We start from the raw sequence: 17794 nt of genomic DNA on the forward strand, positions 1-17794 counted from the left end.
ACTCTGAACAATCTCAAAACAATATACTACAAGACATAATCGTTAATCATTTTTATTTCCCTACAATGAAATCTCATCACCATCTCATTTAGCATGAGATTGATCCTGTTAGGTTCAAAACTGTCTTCATTTCTAAGGTATCATATGTGTCCAGTCTTATCTTTCCAGATCACTACACTTTGAAACCACTTTCAAAGGTGTTTAGAGTTAGTGTGAAAACTAGAATGTAAATAAATGCTCTTCAGTCATTTGGTTCAGTGCACATTCTAAGAATGTTGTTGTTACCCCATAAATTCCTTCCTTTTCTGTAATCTAGTAGAGTAAAACTAGTAGAACTCAAATAGAATAAGAGATCTGTATTAGTTCCAGAAGATCTAAATAAATGATGCATGAAGAAATCAAAGGATACAATGTATTAAGTTCATTCTGTCAAAAAAACAAAAACAAAAACAAAAAACAGGTCTACAACAGTGAAAATAGCAACCATTTAAAAAGTTTAAGCCGGGCAGGCTGGCTCACGCCTGTAATCCCAGCATTTTAGGAGACCGAGGCAGGCAGATCACGAGGTCAGGAGTTCGAGACCAGCCTGGCCAATATGGTGAAACCACATCTCTACTAAAAATACAAAAATTAGCCTGGCGTGGTGGCAGGCACCTGTAAGCCCCAGCTACTTGGGAGGCTGAGGCAGAAGAATCACTTGAACCCAGAAGGTGGAGGGTGCAGTGAGCCGAGATCACGTCACTGCACTCCAGCCTAGGCGACAGAGTGAGACCATCTCAAAAAAAAAAAAAAAAAAGCCGGACGTGGTGGCTCACACCTGTAATCCCAGCACTTTGGGAGCCCGAGGTGGGTGGATCACCTGAGGTTGGGAGTTCGAGACGAGACTAGCCAACATGGAGAAACTCTGTTCCTACTAAAAATACAAAATTAGCGGGTGTGGTAGCGCATGCCTGCAATTCCAGCTACTTGGGAGGCTGAGGCAGAAGAATCACTTGAATCCAGGAGGCGGAGGTTGCGATGAGCCGAGATCACACCATTGCACTCCAGCCTGGGCAAGAAGAGCGAAACTAACGTCTCAAAAAAGAGAAAAAAAAAAAAAAAGTTTAACATGATGTCTGCAACAACTGCTAACAAATCACAAAAATGATTACTATTTGAATTCATCAGTGGATACATCAATTAGGAAATGACTGAAACTCTGTCAGATCACCAAGTAGTAGTAAAATAAAGGTTAGCCTTGGATAAAAATGGAAAAAATAGAAAGAGACCCAAAAATAAAAATTCTTTTCCTGAGGCAAAAGATTTCAGTAATGCTTTGAATAACAAATATAAGATGGCAAAAAGTATTTACCTTTGCCCAGGTGAGATGTGATTCTCTGCTGGAACAGATGAGGCAGTGAAGACCTTTGTTTCAGAAAGCTGTATGGAAAGTTGAAAAATTTAATCTTATTCTATATACTATTAAACCTAAAACACAGACTTCCTGATCATTTGTAGCCATCAGTAGTCTCTTACACTTCATGTAACAGCTATTCTAAAGAAAATGAAACATACAAGTGACAAGTAATTTTCAAGTGAATGCAAATTTTTTTTCTGAGACAGGGTCTGGCACTGTTGCCCAGGAAGGAGTGCAGTGACGTGATCTCGGCTCACTGCAATCTGTGCCTCCTAGGTTCAAGCAATCTTCTCACCTCAGCCTCCTGAGTAGCTGGGCCTCCAGGCATGCACCAGCATGCACCATCACACCGGGCTAATGTTTGTATTTTTAGTAGGGACAGGGTTTTGCCATGTTGCCCAGGATAATTTCTAATTCCTAGCCTCAAGTGATGCACCCACTCAGCCTCCCGAAGTGTTGGGATTACAAGTGTAAGCCATGGCGCCCGGCTGCAAGTGAAGGCAATTTTAGATTGAAAAGCCTACAAGAATGATTTCAAATCAGGAAAATGAGATTAATGGTAAACAACACAGTGAAACACTCAAACCAGGGCTCAACCGCAGACTCACTTCTCTATTTGTCATTACACAAAATGAGAATACCAATAAACCCATCAACAAAGCTACCAAAAATGCCAAAAAATTGAGAAGGTGGCCAGGAATGGTGGCTCACACCTGAAAGCCCAACACTCTGGGTGGCCGAGGCAAGAGGACTGCTTGAGGCCAGGAGTAAGACTTCATCTGTAGGGGGGGAAAAAAAAAATTGGCTGGTCATGGTGGTGTGCACCTGTCCCAGCTACATGGGAGGCTGAGGCTGGGGAGAATCGCTTCAGTCCAGAGGTTGAGGATGCAGTGAGCCATCATCACACCACTGCACTCCACCCTGGGGAACAAAGTGAGATCCTGCCTCAAAAGTCATTAAGAAGTTTGAAAAGGTGAAATAATCTATGTTTTCTCCCCCCAAAGACAGATGTCTTTAGTATTTAATTGATGAATAATTTTGCATTTCATTTTTATTAAACCAAGGGTTTCTATTATTTTTAAAAAATTAATTTTATCACATTCTAACACATCCAATAAACCACAAATATTCAAACCAAATAACTGAATAAGTCTGGCATACGTAGGCTCCCATGAAACCATCACCACAATTATGACAGTGAATATATTCTTTACTCCCCCACAATTTCCACCTGTCCCTGTGGAATCGCTCATTCCCACCACTTGTCTGCATCCTCAGACAACCACTCACATGCTTTCTGACACTACAGATTAGGCTGCATTTTCTAGAATTTTAAATGAAATCATAAAAGTATCCAAATCTTTATTTCTCGCTTCTTTCACTCAGCATAATTAGTTTGAGATACAAGCACATTGTTTTTTAAATTTTTTATTATACTTTAAGTTCTAGGGTACATGTGCACAACTTGCAGGTTTGTTACATATGTACACATGTGCCATGCTGGTGTGCTGCACCCATTAACTCGTCATTTACATTAGGTAGATCTGCAAATGCTATCCCTCCCCCATCCCTCCACCCTACAACAGGCCCCGCTGTGTAATGTTCCCCTTCCTGTGTCCAAGTGTTCTCATTGTTCAGTTCCAAACTATGAGTGAGAACATGCGGTGTTTGGTTTTCTGTTCTTGCGATAGTTTGCTGAGAATGATGGTTGCCAGTTGCATCCATGTCCCTACAAAGGACATGAACTCATCCTTTGTTAAGGCTGCATAGTATTCCATGGTGTACATGTGTCACATTTTCTTAATCCAGTCTGTCACTGATGGACATTTGGGTTGGTTCCAAGTCTTTGCTATTGTGAATAGTGCCACAATAAACATACGTGCATGTACATTGTTTTAACTCACTTTTATGGCATTCAGGATAAATTTTTTGAAACCTCAACTGACGTTAATAAAAGATACGTGTTCTTTTTACGTTTTCAATGTGGGGACTCGGCTTTGAAAGCCTGGAAAACGTTGATCTAATGAGGTAACATGGAAAACATAAAAATGCTACTCAAAAGAGTCCCATAATTCTTATCAACTCTAAATGTCTCAGAAACACTGTTTAAAACCAGACTTCCTGCTTCAGACAGTATGTGTAAGCAGGAGGTAAATCAGACAGTAGGTGTTCATTTTCTTCAACAATATAAAAGTGCTAAATTGTTTACTGTTTCAACAAGTCAACAAGAATGGCCTAAGTTGCATCCTATTCCAAAACGGTGTGTGGGAAGGGTTTTTTTTTTCTTCTTCTTTTCTTTTCTGGGAGACAGACCTCACTCTGTCACCCAGGCAAGAATGCAGTGACACGATCACTGAGGCTCACTGCAGCTACAAACTCAACCTCCCAGGCTCAAGCATTCCTCCCACCTCCACCTCCAAAGTAACTGGGACTACAGGCACCTGCCATCACACACAGCTATTTTAAAATTTTTTTGTAGAGACAAGGCCTCCCTGTGTTGCCCAGGCAGATCTTGATCTCCTGGGCTCAAGCGATCCTCCTGCCTCAGCCTCCCAAAGTGCTAGGATTACAGGCATGAGCCAATGTGCCTGCCCCAAGGTAGCATATTTTCATATTTCCAGTGAATCCATTTTTGCCTGAAAGAAACTTACAAATTAAATAAATTTAAGAAAAAGAAGTATGAGGTAAATGAGAACTACTATAAACACTGACATATCTAAACATGGTAATAAAACCCTGAATGGTTCCCTTCTTTTTTTTTTTTTGAGATGGCGTTTTGCTCTTGCTGCCCAGGATGGAGTGCAATGGCGTGATCTCGGCTCACCGCAACCTCTACCTCCTGGGTTCAAGCAATTCTGCTGCCTCAGCATCCCAAGTAGCTGGGATTACAGGCATGCGCCACCATACCCAGCTAATTTTGTATTTTTAGTGGAGACAGAGTTTCACGATACTGGCCAGGCTGGTCTCGAACTCCTGACCTCAGGTGATCCACCCGCCTCGGCCTCCCAAAGTGCGGGGATTACAGGCATGAGTCACCGTGCCCAGCCTTTTTGTTTTTTATTTTTTATTTTTTTTGAGACGGAGTTTCGCTCCTGTTGCCCAGGCTGGAGTGCAATGGCGCAATCTCGGCTCACTGCAAGTGCCTCCCGGGTTCAACTGATTCTCCTGCCTCATTCCCCCAAGTAACTGGGATTACAGGCACCCACCATCACACCCGGCTAATTTTGTGTTTTTAGTAGAGACAGGGTTTCACCACGTTGGCCAGGCTGGTCTTGAACTTCTGACCTCAGGTGATCCACCCACTGCGGCCTCCCAAAGTGCTGGAATTACAGGCGTGAGCCACTGTGTCTGGCCTTTTTTTTTTTTTTTTTTTTAAAGGAAGGGCCAGGCACAATGGCATGCACCTGTAATCTCAACTACTTGGAGGCTGAGGCAAGAGGATCCCTTGAGCACAGGTGTTTGGGGACGGAGTGAGCTGGGCAACAGTGCAAGACCTAGTCTCTAAAATGAAAAAAAAGGCTGGGCGCAGTAGCTCATGCCTGTAATTCCAGACCTTTGGGAATCCGAGTTGGACGGATCACTTGAGGTTAGGAATTCAAGACCAGCCTGGTCAACATGGTGAAATCCCGTCTCTACTAAAAATACAAAAATTGGCCAGGCATGGTGGCACGCATCTATTAATTCCAGCTACTCGGGAGGCTGGGGCGGGAGAATCACTTGAACCCAGAGGTGGAGGTTGCAGTGAGCCAAGATCGTGCCACTGCACTCCAGCCTGCGCAACAGGGAGAGACTCCATCTCAAAAAATAAAAAATAGATTAATTAAATTTTTTAAAAAAGGAGAAAGGAGGTGACTAGTTATTGTTCTAAAATCTAGAAGGAATCTAGGATTCACATTTTAGATTATTCCCCTACCAATCAGCATTACTTTGTATCACCGCAGAGAAATTTAAAATTTTTTGTGATTCCAAAGAAAAAAATACCCAAATTCTATCTGTTAACTCTTTTCACGAATTACATATTTTGACACAGCAGAATGTTAATGTCTCTCTGGAGTACATGTATACTGCCTGATACCACATGTTCATCAAAAGACTTCATGTGACCCACAGAAAACTCCAATAATTTAGGCAGGACAGCTATTATGATATTCATTATACAGATGAAAAATAGGAGGCTCGGACTGGAAAGACGCCTTGTTGAAGGTCAACAGCTAGAATTTACACAGAATTCTGTCTTCTGATCCCTTGCTGATTTTCTAACATGCCTGCTGATCCTGACAGGCAACCAGATGTAAAGCTTTTAGCCCTGCAACCTTCTCCTAACCCACCTCGCAACAAAACCCTAGCAAAAATGTTAATAATACAAAACATTTATATGTGGGATGGTTCTGTTCAAAATAAGGTAAGGTGTCCAAAGACTGTCCACTTTGACTTCCCTTTAATACTAGTGCCCAACCCTCCACTGGTTTAAATAACCACTTATCAAGTCCAGCTGCTGATATTAAAGGTATCAAACATCATACCAGTATGATGCACAGCCAGGGATAGCTAGAGAGCCAGGTGGCATCGTAACACTAAGGACTTTCAATTAGTATGTAGTAGCAGTGAAAATATCCCCCAAATCCTAACTAAATGAACATGTCTACTCTCATCTTTGTCACACTCTACCGAGCTCACTCCTCACAAGGCAGATTTAATCCTGCTAAAAAAAGGAAGCAAAAGTGCAAAGTTTAAAAAAAAAAAAAAATGCTTGTCCAAAAATTGCTTAATTTTGGCCAGGCATGGTGGCTTACACCTGCAATCCTGGCACTTTGGGAAGCCAAGGCAAGAGAACTGCTTGAGCCTGGGGGGTTGAGGCTGCAGTGAGCTATGATGGCACCACCGGACTCCAGCCTGAGCGACAGAGCAAGAGCAAGGCCCTGTTTCAAAAAAAAAAAAAAAATTAAAATACTTATTTTTTACAAGGTAAAATGAACCTATCTATGGTAGTGGGTTGTTCAAACACCACTTAAAACACAAATAATACTGTATGTGAAGGAGTAGTAAGACCCAAGGAATAATGCCCTGCCTAAGGTCATTAAACAAGTCAAGCAGAAATCATGTGTCTTGTTTCTCATTCCAAGCAGGTCCTGTTAGCATAAATGGAAACACATATGGAGACAGAGAAAAAGATAGAATCTCAAAGTCTGGGTCATTGTAAATAGTTTTGAGGATCTGTATTTGTAACCCATTTATTCTTTCCTGCTCAATGTCTGCTCAAACTCTGTGTCAGGCAGATACCAAACTCAAGAGTTCTAGAACTTGATAGTCAAACAGAAAAGAGGTATAAAATATGGTATTGGGTTATTTATCCCTTTTTTCTCTTTATTATTTAACTTTCTTTTTTCCAAAAAAAATACTATGCTGAAAGCAGAACTTATAGACTGACAGTACCCAGAAGCTAGTGTAATATGCTCAAAAATATCTGTGGAATAAACGAATTTTTTTTTTTTTAAAGCGTTCTTCTAGTCAAAACGGGAAGAGGTTGGGCATGGAACCAGAGCAACCCTATTCAGGTTACTTTCAACTGTGACCCAAAATATAGATTCTCCTTTAATGAAAATATTCTAAAGAATAGTAGTTCACAAATCTGGGCAACAGTGTCAGCTGGCTATCAGGTCAAACAAAACAGAGATAAGCTTTAAAAAAAAAATCAATCCTACTTAACACCTGGTAATTTTGTTTGTTTGCTTTAAGACGCATTCTTGCTCTGTCACCCAGGCTAGAGGGCAGTGGAACGATAATGCAGCACTGAAGTCCTGGGCTCAAGAGATCCTCCTGCCTTAGCCTCCTGAGTAGCTGAGACTACAGATGCACAACCAAACAACCAGGTAATTTTTTTTTTTTTTTTGTAGAGATGGGGTTTCACCATGTTAGCCAGGGTGGTCTCGATCTCCTGACCTCATGATCCACCCGTCTCGGCCTCCCAAAGTGCTGGGATTACAGGCTTGAGCCATGGCGCCCGGCCGGTAATTTTTTTATTATTATTTTTTTGTAGAGACAGGGTCTCACTTTGTTACTCAGGTAGGTCTCATATTCCTGGCTTTAGGTGATCCTCATACCTTAGCTTCTCAGAGTGCTGGGATTATAGTTGTGAGCCACTACGCCCAGCCTAACACCTCAACTTTTTTTCTTGTTTGGTTTTTCCAGTTTCCCAAATCATCTTGACACTTGGTCATTTTTAAGCATGAAAACAAATATTCTCAAAAATCTGAAAACACTAAGTTCCTTCTAAGAAGCATCTGCTAAAAAAGCCAACTCTCTAAAACCCTGGCTACGATGACAAAAAAGAAGCCAAGATGAGATAAGATGTCTCAGGCTCTTTCTTCCAAGTAACAAAGCCCCCAGCAAACACCGAAAGACAGGTATCTGCCGGGCGCAGCGTCTTACACCTGTAATCCCAGCACTTTGGGAGGCTGAGGCAGGTGGATCACCTGAGGTCAGGAGTTTGAGACCACCCTGACCAAAATGGTGAAACACCGTTTCTGCTAAAAAAAATACAAAATTAGGCAGGCGTGGTGGCACACACCTGTAATCCCAGCTATTTGGGAGGATGAGGCAGGAGAATTGCTTGAATCCGGGAGGTGAGGGTTGCAATGAGCCAAGTTCACGTCACTGCACTCTAGCCTGGGCAACAAAAGCAAAATTCCACCTCAAAAAAAAAAAAAAGAAAAAGAAAGAAAGGTCTCATCTGACAGCAAACACTTACATCTTCAGTCCAGTCTTCTGTTGTCCACTCCTCCACAGAATTCTTCCAAGCCCCTGTTGGGAAACAACAGCAATTAAAGTTTATACCACAAAGTCAAATACAATCTGAGTCCAAATGAATCCTTTTTGTGTACTATTCAGGAAAAGATATATATACCTCACTAGCAATTTAGTTTACAACCCAAGAAACAGGATGATCTTAATCTATTCTCGGTAAAATCAGTAATACTTCTTTTCTCCCCTTCTCTTTGAAGTAATGTTTACAAATGTAACTTGACTAGTAGTCACTATCTACATAACCGCAAATCAGTGTTTAAAATGGATTTTGCTTCAATATAGGTCACATCCAAGCAATGCTGCCATGATTAAGAAAGTATGGACATAGCACAAATATAGACATTTAACAATGGTTTGATTTCTTATGATGTAGTCTTTAAAACAAAAAATTTCATTTTAAGGCAAATCTGTCTTGGACCCTATTTTAGTTGGATTACTGAACTATCAAATTTAGAGAAGCATCCTTTTAATAAAATGTTAGCTCTACTATATGGTTTCCTAATAGGTCTCCAGCAAAGTTTAACATTACTCTTGCTTATATCAAGTCTGCTGCTTTAAGTTCTGAAGTCAGTACACAGGATGCACTCAAACAGTTCTTACAGAATACTCATCCATAACACATCTAAGTACTTTAAAGAAAAGTGTTGCTACTCAAAAAATGCTTATTTACAGATCTTATATAAGTAGAGGGCCATTGTTTATAGTATGTACTAAAAAACATGCCCATAGATAACAGTTTTAAAGGAAATACACTAAGAAATTAACGACGACTAACCCCAGAAAGCGGGATTATGGATGTTTTCAGTTCCTTTATAGGAAGCAAGGAGTTAATCATCTGACACACAAAATTCTGTTTCTCTCCAAAAGTTGTGTATGGAGAGGGAAAAGGAGGAGGGGCGCGCTTGTGAGACAAAAGAAGTCAGGTAACCATGTCTACCTTCCTTAGAATCATGTAAATAGGGGAATAACTGACCTCCTCCTAAGTAAAATGATGATTGTCTCTTAGAAAGAGAGTCCTTATTTGTGGAATGTTTTTAACACGATATACTGATTTCAGATTGGGATGGCTCTCTGTGAAATATGATGTAAACTGTGCCAATATTTGAGTGTAAAATACAGATGGTTTCAAAACGGAAAACATTTAATTCTGAGAAACCACTAATAACACTGGAAATGTGGAGGATGAAGTTAATGAAAGCCAGCATGGTAAGACAAAGCTTGATGGGGAAGATGAAATATACACACACACAGATATAAAGGATACACACACACGGATACAAAGGAAAATTTCCAGGAGAAAAACAATGATGAAACATTACAAAAACCTACATAAAAAATATTAAAAGTATTCTAAAGCTTAAAATATACATTCTTTTTTCTAAGTTTTAAAACTGCAATAAAATACACATAAATTTGAACAGCTCAGCCACTATACATACAGTTAATGTAGTAAGTTAAAACAGGCTTTTATACATGATATGCAGTAAGAATGACCTACCATGACAATTCAGGAGGTATCTTAAAAATAAAAAAAAAACAGTCTGGGCATGGTGGCTCATGCCTGTAATCCCAGCACTTTGGGAGGCTGAGGTGGGTGGATCACGAGGTCAGGAGTTCAAGACCAGCCTGGTCAATATGGTGAAACCCTGTCTCTACTAAAAATACAAAAATTAGCGGGGCGTGGTGGCGTGTGCCTATAGTCCCAGCTACTGGGGAGGCTGAGGCAGGAGAATCGTTTGAACCCGGGAGGCGGAGGTTGCAGTGAGCTGAGATCATGCCACTGCTCCAGCCTGGGCAACAGAGACTCCATCTCAGAAATAAATAAATAAATAAATAAATAGGCCTGGAGCAGTGGCTCATGCCTGTAATTGCAGCACTTCGGGAGGCAGAGGTGGGTGGATCACCCGAGGTCAGGAGTTTGAGACCAGCCTGGCCAACATGGTGAAACCCCGTCTCTACTAAAAATACAAAGAATTAGCCAGAGGTGGTGACTCACACCTATAAATCCCAGTTACTTGGGAGACTGAGGCAGAATTGCTTGAACCCGGGAGGTGGAGGTTGCAGTGAGCCGACATCATGCCATTGCACTCCAGCCTGGGCAACAAGAACAAAACTCCATCTCAAAAAAAATAATAAAAATAAAAATAAAATAATAAAAATAATAAAAAAAAGACTGGCCTACCACTTTGAGAGCAGTATTTTGAAAATAATTAAACACAACTTTGGACTTGCATAGTAGGGTGAGAATCTGAGTACATTTAAAAGCAAGTACAAGGCACTATGTAGCCTGAAGGAAAAACAGGAAAACAGTTAAAAGCAGAGATGCAACATGATAGAGTGGCGTGTCAGGAAATTACAGGGAAAACTCCCATGTCAGAAGCAAGTGCCACACTGCAGGAACTAGCCATACAGACTATAAAAAATTCCAGACATTAAATACAGAAGGCAGAGGCTCAGGTCCTAATCATATTTTGGAATATTAAAATTTTAATTTGGTTCACATTAGACCTACACCCCAAAACATAAGGGAAAAACTTCAACAATCCTTATTTTCAGCTTAAAATAATGTATTTGAGATGAATGCTTCAGGTTCAGTTTAACTTGGTGTTAGTCCTCTAATGAATGTATGTTAAAGAAGGCCACTTAGGAAAAAGGAAAACAATGGTGAAAATTCTGTGGCACCTTGAAAGTCAATCAAACATTTCCATTAGCAAACTGCAAATTTGATTACCAAATAAATGGGTATAGTTTACAAACATTTATCTGATAAATTTGTATTAGCTAGCTTTGATAAAAAATGAAAGATATTGCAAGCAATTTATAAGATTCTTAACTTAAAAAATTAAAAAAATTAAGTATTCATACCTTTGAGTCCATAAGAACTTTTGTTTGACAGATCCTGAGCTACGTTGTGAGTATCTGATGCCAGTTCTGTGGACCAATGTAAAATTGAGCGTTTAAACATATCAAAAGAATGAAAGTATTCATCACAAGAGAAGATAGTCACCGTCAAAGCTATGTATATGCTGCGTTACTGCCCAAGGATAGTGAAATGTAGTTGAAATCCATACTCTTACAGGTCACTGCAAATCAAGTTATGAATTTTATCCCTGATGGCTCTTGGACGCTCAAATTACTTCAATTATTCTCACTCTCATGCCCATGTTTACCAAGTTCCCTTCTCACTCATCAAAGACAGTATTCTAATCTGTTTAACAGGTACCAGTTTTTAGAAAACTTATCAATTAGCATTCTGAGTATACACAAGTCTTTCTAGTTTGGTTAATTTGAATGCTCCTCACATTGCGAACAGAATTGTGGTTATTGTACCATCAACAGTTGGGTTTCTGAGCCTATAAGGCCGAGTCCTGGACTCAGAACTCCCTTATCAACAAGCCAATATCATTCTGTGAGGCCTCTGGAAAAATAGCCAGCACCATCAGCTGATGACATCCTTTAACTGTATTCTACAACAAACTGGTTTTGCTTATCTAAATGCTTTTCAGCAAGAAATCTGCTACTTTAAATAATAAGTGGGAGGAGATGAAAGAAGAAAGAGAGGAGGAAAGATAAAATAAGAAAAAAAGTAACTAATTGACTAATTCAACATTCTGCTTCAACAGTTGGACAACATTCGGCTTCAAAGCCATGGAAGTGGGCACAGCTTCCACACACAGTTCCTCCACACTGTGTGGAAGCTGTGCACAGTGGTGCAGGGCTGTAGTTCCAGCTACACAGGAGGGTGATGGAGGAGGATCACTTGAGCCCAGGAGTTTGAGGTTGCAGTGCACTAAGATTATGCCTGTGAATACCAACTACACTCCAGCCTGGGCAACAAACTGAGACCCCCATCTCTTAAAAAAAGAAGAAGAAAAAAAACATCAGTGGAGGTATTAATAAAGGCACTATAATATCACATACATATTTTTGTTTGGATGTGTTTTCATTCCACTTTTATAAAAACCTAAGAATGGGGTTGTCAGATGGTATGATAAAGGTATGCTTTCCCACCAGGCATGTATATGAGTACCTGTTATTCCACAATCCTCACCAGCACTTGGAATTTTTCGTTTCCTTTAAAGTCATTTTAATAGGTGAATGGGCGTAACTCAATGTGGCTTTACTTTGTATTTCCCCAATGACGAATGATGATGAGCACATTCTTACGGATTTGTTTGCTATCCATTTATCATCTTCCCTTGTAAATGCAAATACTTTGCTTTCTATGAACTTCTTCTGTTAAAATAATTACAGATTCACAGGAAATTATCCTTCACCAGTCTCCGTGTTGAAATAGACATTACACAAAGTTTACCACGTCTAACCCTCTTCAAGTGTACAATTTAGTGGCACTGAGTATATTCCCAATGCTGTACAATCACTACTATCCATTTCTAGAACTTCTTCCATTTTTTTCCCCATTTTTAATTGCTCATTTGTTTTAGGGGGTTGTTTTCTTATTACTGAATTGTGAGAGTTCTTTATTTTGTATATAAGTCCTTATCAAATATGGATTTTATATAAACATTTTCTCCAAGACTACAGCTCATCCTATCATTTTTCTCTTCAGAAGAATTTTACAATTTTTGATAAAATGTACTTTGTCAGTTTTCTCTTTTATGACTCAGGCTTATCAGATTCTATATAAGAAATCTTCACCTAACCTAAAGTCACTAAGATTTGCCACTATAAGTTCTTTGTAAGTTGTACTTTTAGGTTTCATGTTTAAGTATAAACTTGCAGGGTAATTTCTGTATACAGTATAATGTATGGCATTGAACTGCCTCATAATCTTTGACAAAAAACAATTAGCCATATGTATATGTAAACTACTATGCTATTGATTTATATGTCTTGCTTACTGTAGTGTTAGAGCAGTTCTTAAAATTAGGGAGTGTAGAACTTTTTTTTCTTTTCAAAACTGTTTATGCTACTTTAGTCCCTTTAATATTATATAAAAATTTTAGAGTCAAGTGGTCAAGGCCAGGCAAAGTATCTCACACCTGTAATCCCACCACTTTGGGAGGCTGAGGTGGGCAGATCACTTGAGGTCAGGAGTTCAATACTGACCCGGCCAACATGGTGAAACCCCGTCTCTGCTAAAAATACAGGGGAAAAAAAAAAAAAAAAAAACCAGCTGGGCATGGTGGCACACACCTGTAATCCCAGCTACTCAGGAGGCTGAGGTAGGAGATCACTTGAACCCAGGAGGTGGAGGTTGCAGTGAGGTAAGATTGCAACACTGCACTCCAGCCTGGGTGAGAGTGAGAATCCATCTCAAAAAAAAGAATCAAGTTGTCAAAAATCTGAGAAGATTTTGATTGGAATTATGCTGAAGCTATCGATCAATTTGGAGAGAAATGACATTTCAAAGATTTTGAGTCTTCCAATTCATGAACACTGAATATGTTCCCTTTTATTAGGGTCTTCTTTTATCTTTCCCAACATGTTGCATAATATCAACATACAAATCTTGCATATATATAGTCAGAAATACAACTATTTCTTGTTTTTTTGGTACTCTAAAAAAAGTACTGTTTTTCTTATTCTTTGTTTACAATTGTTCATTGCTAGTAAAGAAGCACCATAATTATATTTTAATGCTGGTTATAATTCTATACGTATTTGTTAGAATTCATCCTCTATACCTCTAAAGGGAGAATTTTATCATATATATATATAAACTACATCAACAAATTTGATTTTTTAAAAAAATCAGTGGGGAATATTTACATGAGATGGACTACCATGGATTAATAAATTCAAAGACTGAGTCAATAAAAACTAAATATCACAACAGTAAGACTAAAATATATTAAAGTGGTATATCCCTCTATTTATTGTCTTCTTTATTTTCTCTCAATATTGTTTTCTATTTTTTCTAATCTTACATATTTTACATATCATTAGACTTATTCCTAGGTATTTGGTGTTTTCTGGAGCTACTAGCAATTTTTTTCCATTTTCTGTTTGTTGACGATTTACAGAAATACATTCATTCATGAAACTTGTGTCTTGCATTTTGTGCTTGTGAAACTCTCCAATAATTCATCTATAGTTTCTTTTACATAATCACAGAAAACAATGGTTTATTCTCCCTTTCCAGTCCTTATGACTTACTTATTTTTCTTTATTGCACTGGCTAGGACCTCCAGAACAGTGCGAATGGAAGCAGTGACCACATGTTTTTATCCTGTTCCAGAGGAAAAACACTCTATATATCACCAGTGACTGTAATACCTGCTGTAAGTTTACAGATATTCCTTATCTGATTAAGGAAATTCCTTGTATTTCTAATTGCCAGGGTTTTGTTTGTTTTTAATTAGAAAAATTATTTCTGTTCCTTTCATAGATCTTATTGTTCAGGAAACAGTCATACATACATATTTGGAATAATGTATTATCACACTCCCTATTAAAAGGCAAGGCACCATAGGTAAAACTGATCAGCCATCCAGAATTCTCAACTTATGGAATCTTGCTTCTTGATTTTACATTAATTCTGAAAATCAGAAATGTCATCTACAAAAAAAAGTTAAAGGGGCTGTAAAACATAATCACTTTATTCAATACTATATTTGTAAACTGGAGTATATTTTCTTTAAAAAACGAAAAACTAAGAAGAAAATGTCACTCAACATCACTGATCTCAACAGATTAGCAGGAAAAAAAATACTGTGATAAACTTGTCTCTGATACCAAGAAGAAATTTTACTCCAAGCATCAATACACTTCCAGTGTTTTCACTACATATTTCTTTACTGCTGCTCTTCATTCTTTTCCACATTTCACAATAGCGGATTGGTATAGACTTTAAAACTTCATTGACAGGAGCAAATCCAGTATCCATTGATTTCTTCTCAAAAGGCACTCTAACCTATCAGATTGCCTGGCAGTTTCATTCTCATGAATACTCTAACTGTAAAAAAAACTCAATAGGACACAAACAAATCCAAAGAATAGAAGAAGAAATTTGCTGCGTTTGGGGATATCTGGTGCATTTGACTGGTCCAGGATTATGAAACCTAAACCTCCCACTGTAAACAGGAAGCTGGATGCAAGTCCTTCCATAATAATATATTGTCCATTTACTCTGTACACCAAGAAAGCTACTGGCCTCTGATGCCCATGTTCATCGGTCACAGAGCCAACACTTGGAGGTTCAACAATAACATCATAAATTATTCCTCTGGTCATGAGGAAGCAAGACATCACCACCAAAGCATACACAGTCATGGCTGAAGGCATGTGCAGCCTGGTCGGCTTCGTCAGCTTCACGTTGGGACATTCAAGCACTAAGAATGGGCCGTGGTACAAAGTCTCCATGTTGCTGGAATCAAAGACCATTATCCGGCTCAAATCCCACATGCCATTCAGAAACACTGTTGGTTTGTTTTAATCATGAACGAATATTGAACGCTTTTCCTTACAGAAATAATCATAAGGATTTTTATCTTTAATTCTGTTAAATGGATAATACTTATTTCTGTATTTTTATATATAACACACATAACATGAAATCTACCCTTTTACAGTAGACGGCTGAATAATTTTTAGTATATTCACAATTTGTGTAACCATCACCTCTGAAACAAACCCCATACTCATTCGTAGTCACTCACCACTTTTCCCAAATAGTTCCAGTCCTAGGCAACCACCAAGCTAATTTCTGTCCCTATAAATTTGCCTTAGACATTTCAGACAAATAAAATCATAAAACACAATATATGTGGTCTTTCTGTGACTCTGCATACTATTTTCAAGGTTCATTCATGTTGTAGCATGTACCTTAATTCCTTTTTATGGCTGAACATTATTCTATTCTATGTATATTCTATATTTTGCTTATACATTCATCCATTGATAAACATTTGAGGTTTCTTCCCCTACCCTGACAGACCTGTTTAATAGGAAGTATGGGTTGTTTCTACTTTTTTATAATTATGAATTATGTTGCTATGAATCTTTTTGTACAAGATTTTTATGTGAACCTACATTTTCCTGTCTTTTGGGTATGCATCTAGGAGTGGACTGATTTGTTTTTTAAAAGTTAAACAAACTAAGCTGGGCATGGTGGCTCATGTCAGTAATCCCAGCACTGGCTGGGTGGGAGGATCTTTGAAGCCAGGAGTTCAAGACCAGCCTCTGCAACAATGCAAAATCTTATATCTACAAAAAATTTTAAAATTCACCCAGTGCAGTGGTGTGTGCCATAGTCCCAGCAGTAAGTACTAGGGAGGTTAAGGTGGGAGGATGGCTTGAATCCAGTGGTTCAAGGCTACAGTGACTGATGATCACACCACTGCACTCCGGCCCGGACAACAGAGTGAGATGTTCTCTTAAAAAAAAGAAAAGCTGAGATCCGGCCACTGCACTCCAGCCTGGGCGACAGAGCGAAACTCCATCTCAAAAAAAAAAAAAAGAAAAAAGAAAAAAAAAAAGAAAAGAAGGTGGGGCACGGTGGCTTACGCCTGTAATCCCAGCACTTTGGGAGGCCAAGGTGAGTGGACCATTTGAGGTCAGCAGTTCGAGACTAGCCTGGCCAACATGGTGAAACCCTGCCTACTAAAAATACAAAAAAATTAGCCAGGCATAGTGCCGGAAACCTGTAATCCCAGCTACTCAGGACGCTGAGGCAGGAGAATCGCTTGAACCTGGGAGGTGGAGGTTGCAGTGAGCCAAGATCATGCCATTGTACTCCAGCCTGGGTGACAGAGACTCCATCTCAAAACCCCCCCACCCCAAAAAACACAGTTAAGCAAACTTAAATACCAGGTGTAATTCATTCTTTCTCTTTCTTTCGTTCTTTCTCTCTTTCTTTTTTTGAGACAGAGTCCCACTCTGTCACCCAGGCTAAAGTGCAGTGGCACAATCTCAGCTCACTGCAACCTATGTCTCCCAGATTCAAGTGATTCTCCCACCTCAGCATCCCAAGTAGCTGAGACCACAGGCATATGCTACTACACCCAGCTAATTTTTGTATTTTTTTGCAGAGATGGGGTTTCACCATGTTGCCCAGGCTGGTCTCAAACTCCTGAGCTCAAGTGATCTGCCCATCTAAGCATCCCAAAGTGCTGGGATTACAGGTGTGATTTAACACGCTCGACCCAAGCATAATTTTAACGTGGTTATGGTAACCTTTTCCTGTTTCTGTCTTACTGAATTCTATTTTCAAATACGTAGGTTAAAGATTTTTACAAGAGTGAAATTAGTCAGTAATTCCAAACTTGTTGCCAAAAAAAAAAAAATCGACATACAGTATCTTATAATCTCCTTAATATCTGTATGATCTATATCAATATTCCTTTTCTCCTTCCTGGAACTAATTACTCATGTTCTTCACCTTCCCTTGATGATCTCATAAGAAGCTTAACAATTTTACTAGTGTTTTCAAATAACAACTTACAAATTTTGTTGACCCTCTTTACAGTTTCTCTATTTACAGTTGATTAGTTGTGATTCTGGTCGTACTCTCTTACTTTCTGGCTAGGGTTGATGTTATATGGATGCTTGTGTGCATTATTTTATTTTATTTTTTATTTCTGAGATACAGCCTTGCTCTGTTGCCAGGTTGGAGTGCAGTGATACAATCAT

General features: G+C 39.1%; 1 protein-coding gene and 1 pseudogene across 2 annotated transcripts in view; both read right to left on the reverse strand.

Annotated features, from left to right (window-relative positions):
• The window catches only part of UBAP2 (ubiquitin associated protein 2), a 134406-nt gene that overhangs the window by 39977 nt on the left and 76635 nt on the right, over positions 1 to 17794 (reverse strand). Inside the window, exons 9-11 of one of the 2 annotated variants that reach the window (XM_021927437.2) lie at positions 11066 to 11131; positions 8145 to 8197; positions 1352 to 1419 (exon numbers count right to left, since the gene is read on the reverse strand). In XM_021927437.2, the coding sequence (XP_021783129.1) occupies positions 1352 to 1419; positions 8145 to 8197; positions 11066 to 11131 (187 nt within the window). The remainder of the gene's footprint in view (positions 1 to 1351; positions 1420 to 8144; positions 8198 to 11065; positions 11132 to 17794) is intronic. The other variant, XM_021927438.2, reaches the window with a different exon arrangement.
• LOC103878241 lies at positions 13503 to 16531 on the reverse strand (annotated as a pseudogene).

The sequence above is a fragment of the Papio anubis genome, chromosome 13 (assembly GCF_008728515.1).
Source record: "Papio anubis isolate 15944 chromosome 13, Panubis1.0, whole genome shotgun sequence".
NCBI lineage: Eukaryota > Metazoa > Chordata > Mammalia > Primates > Cercopithecidae > Papio > Papio anubis.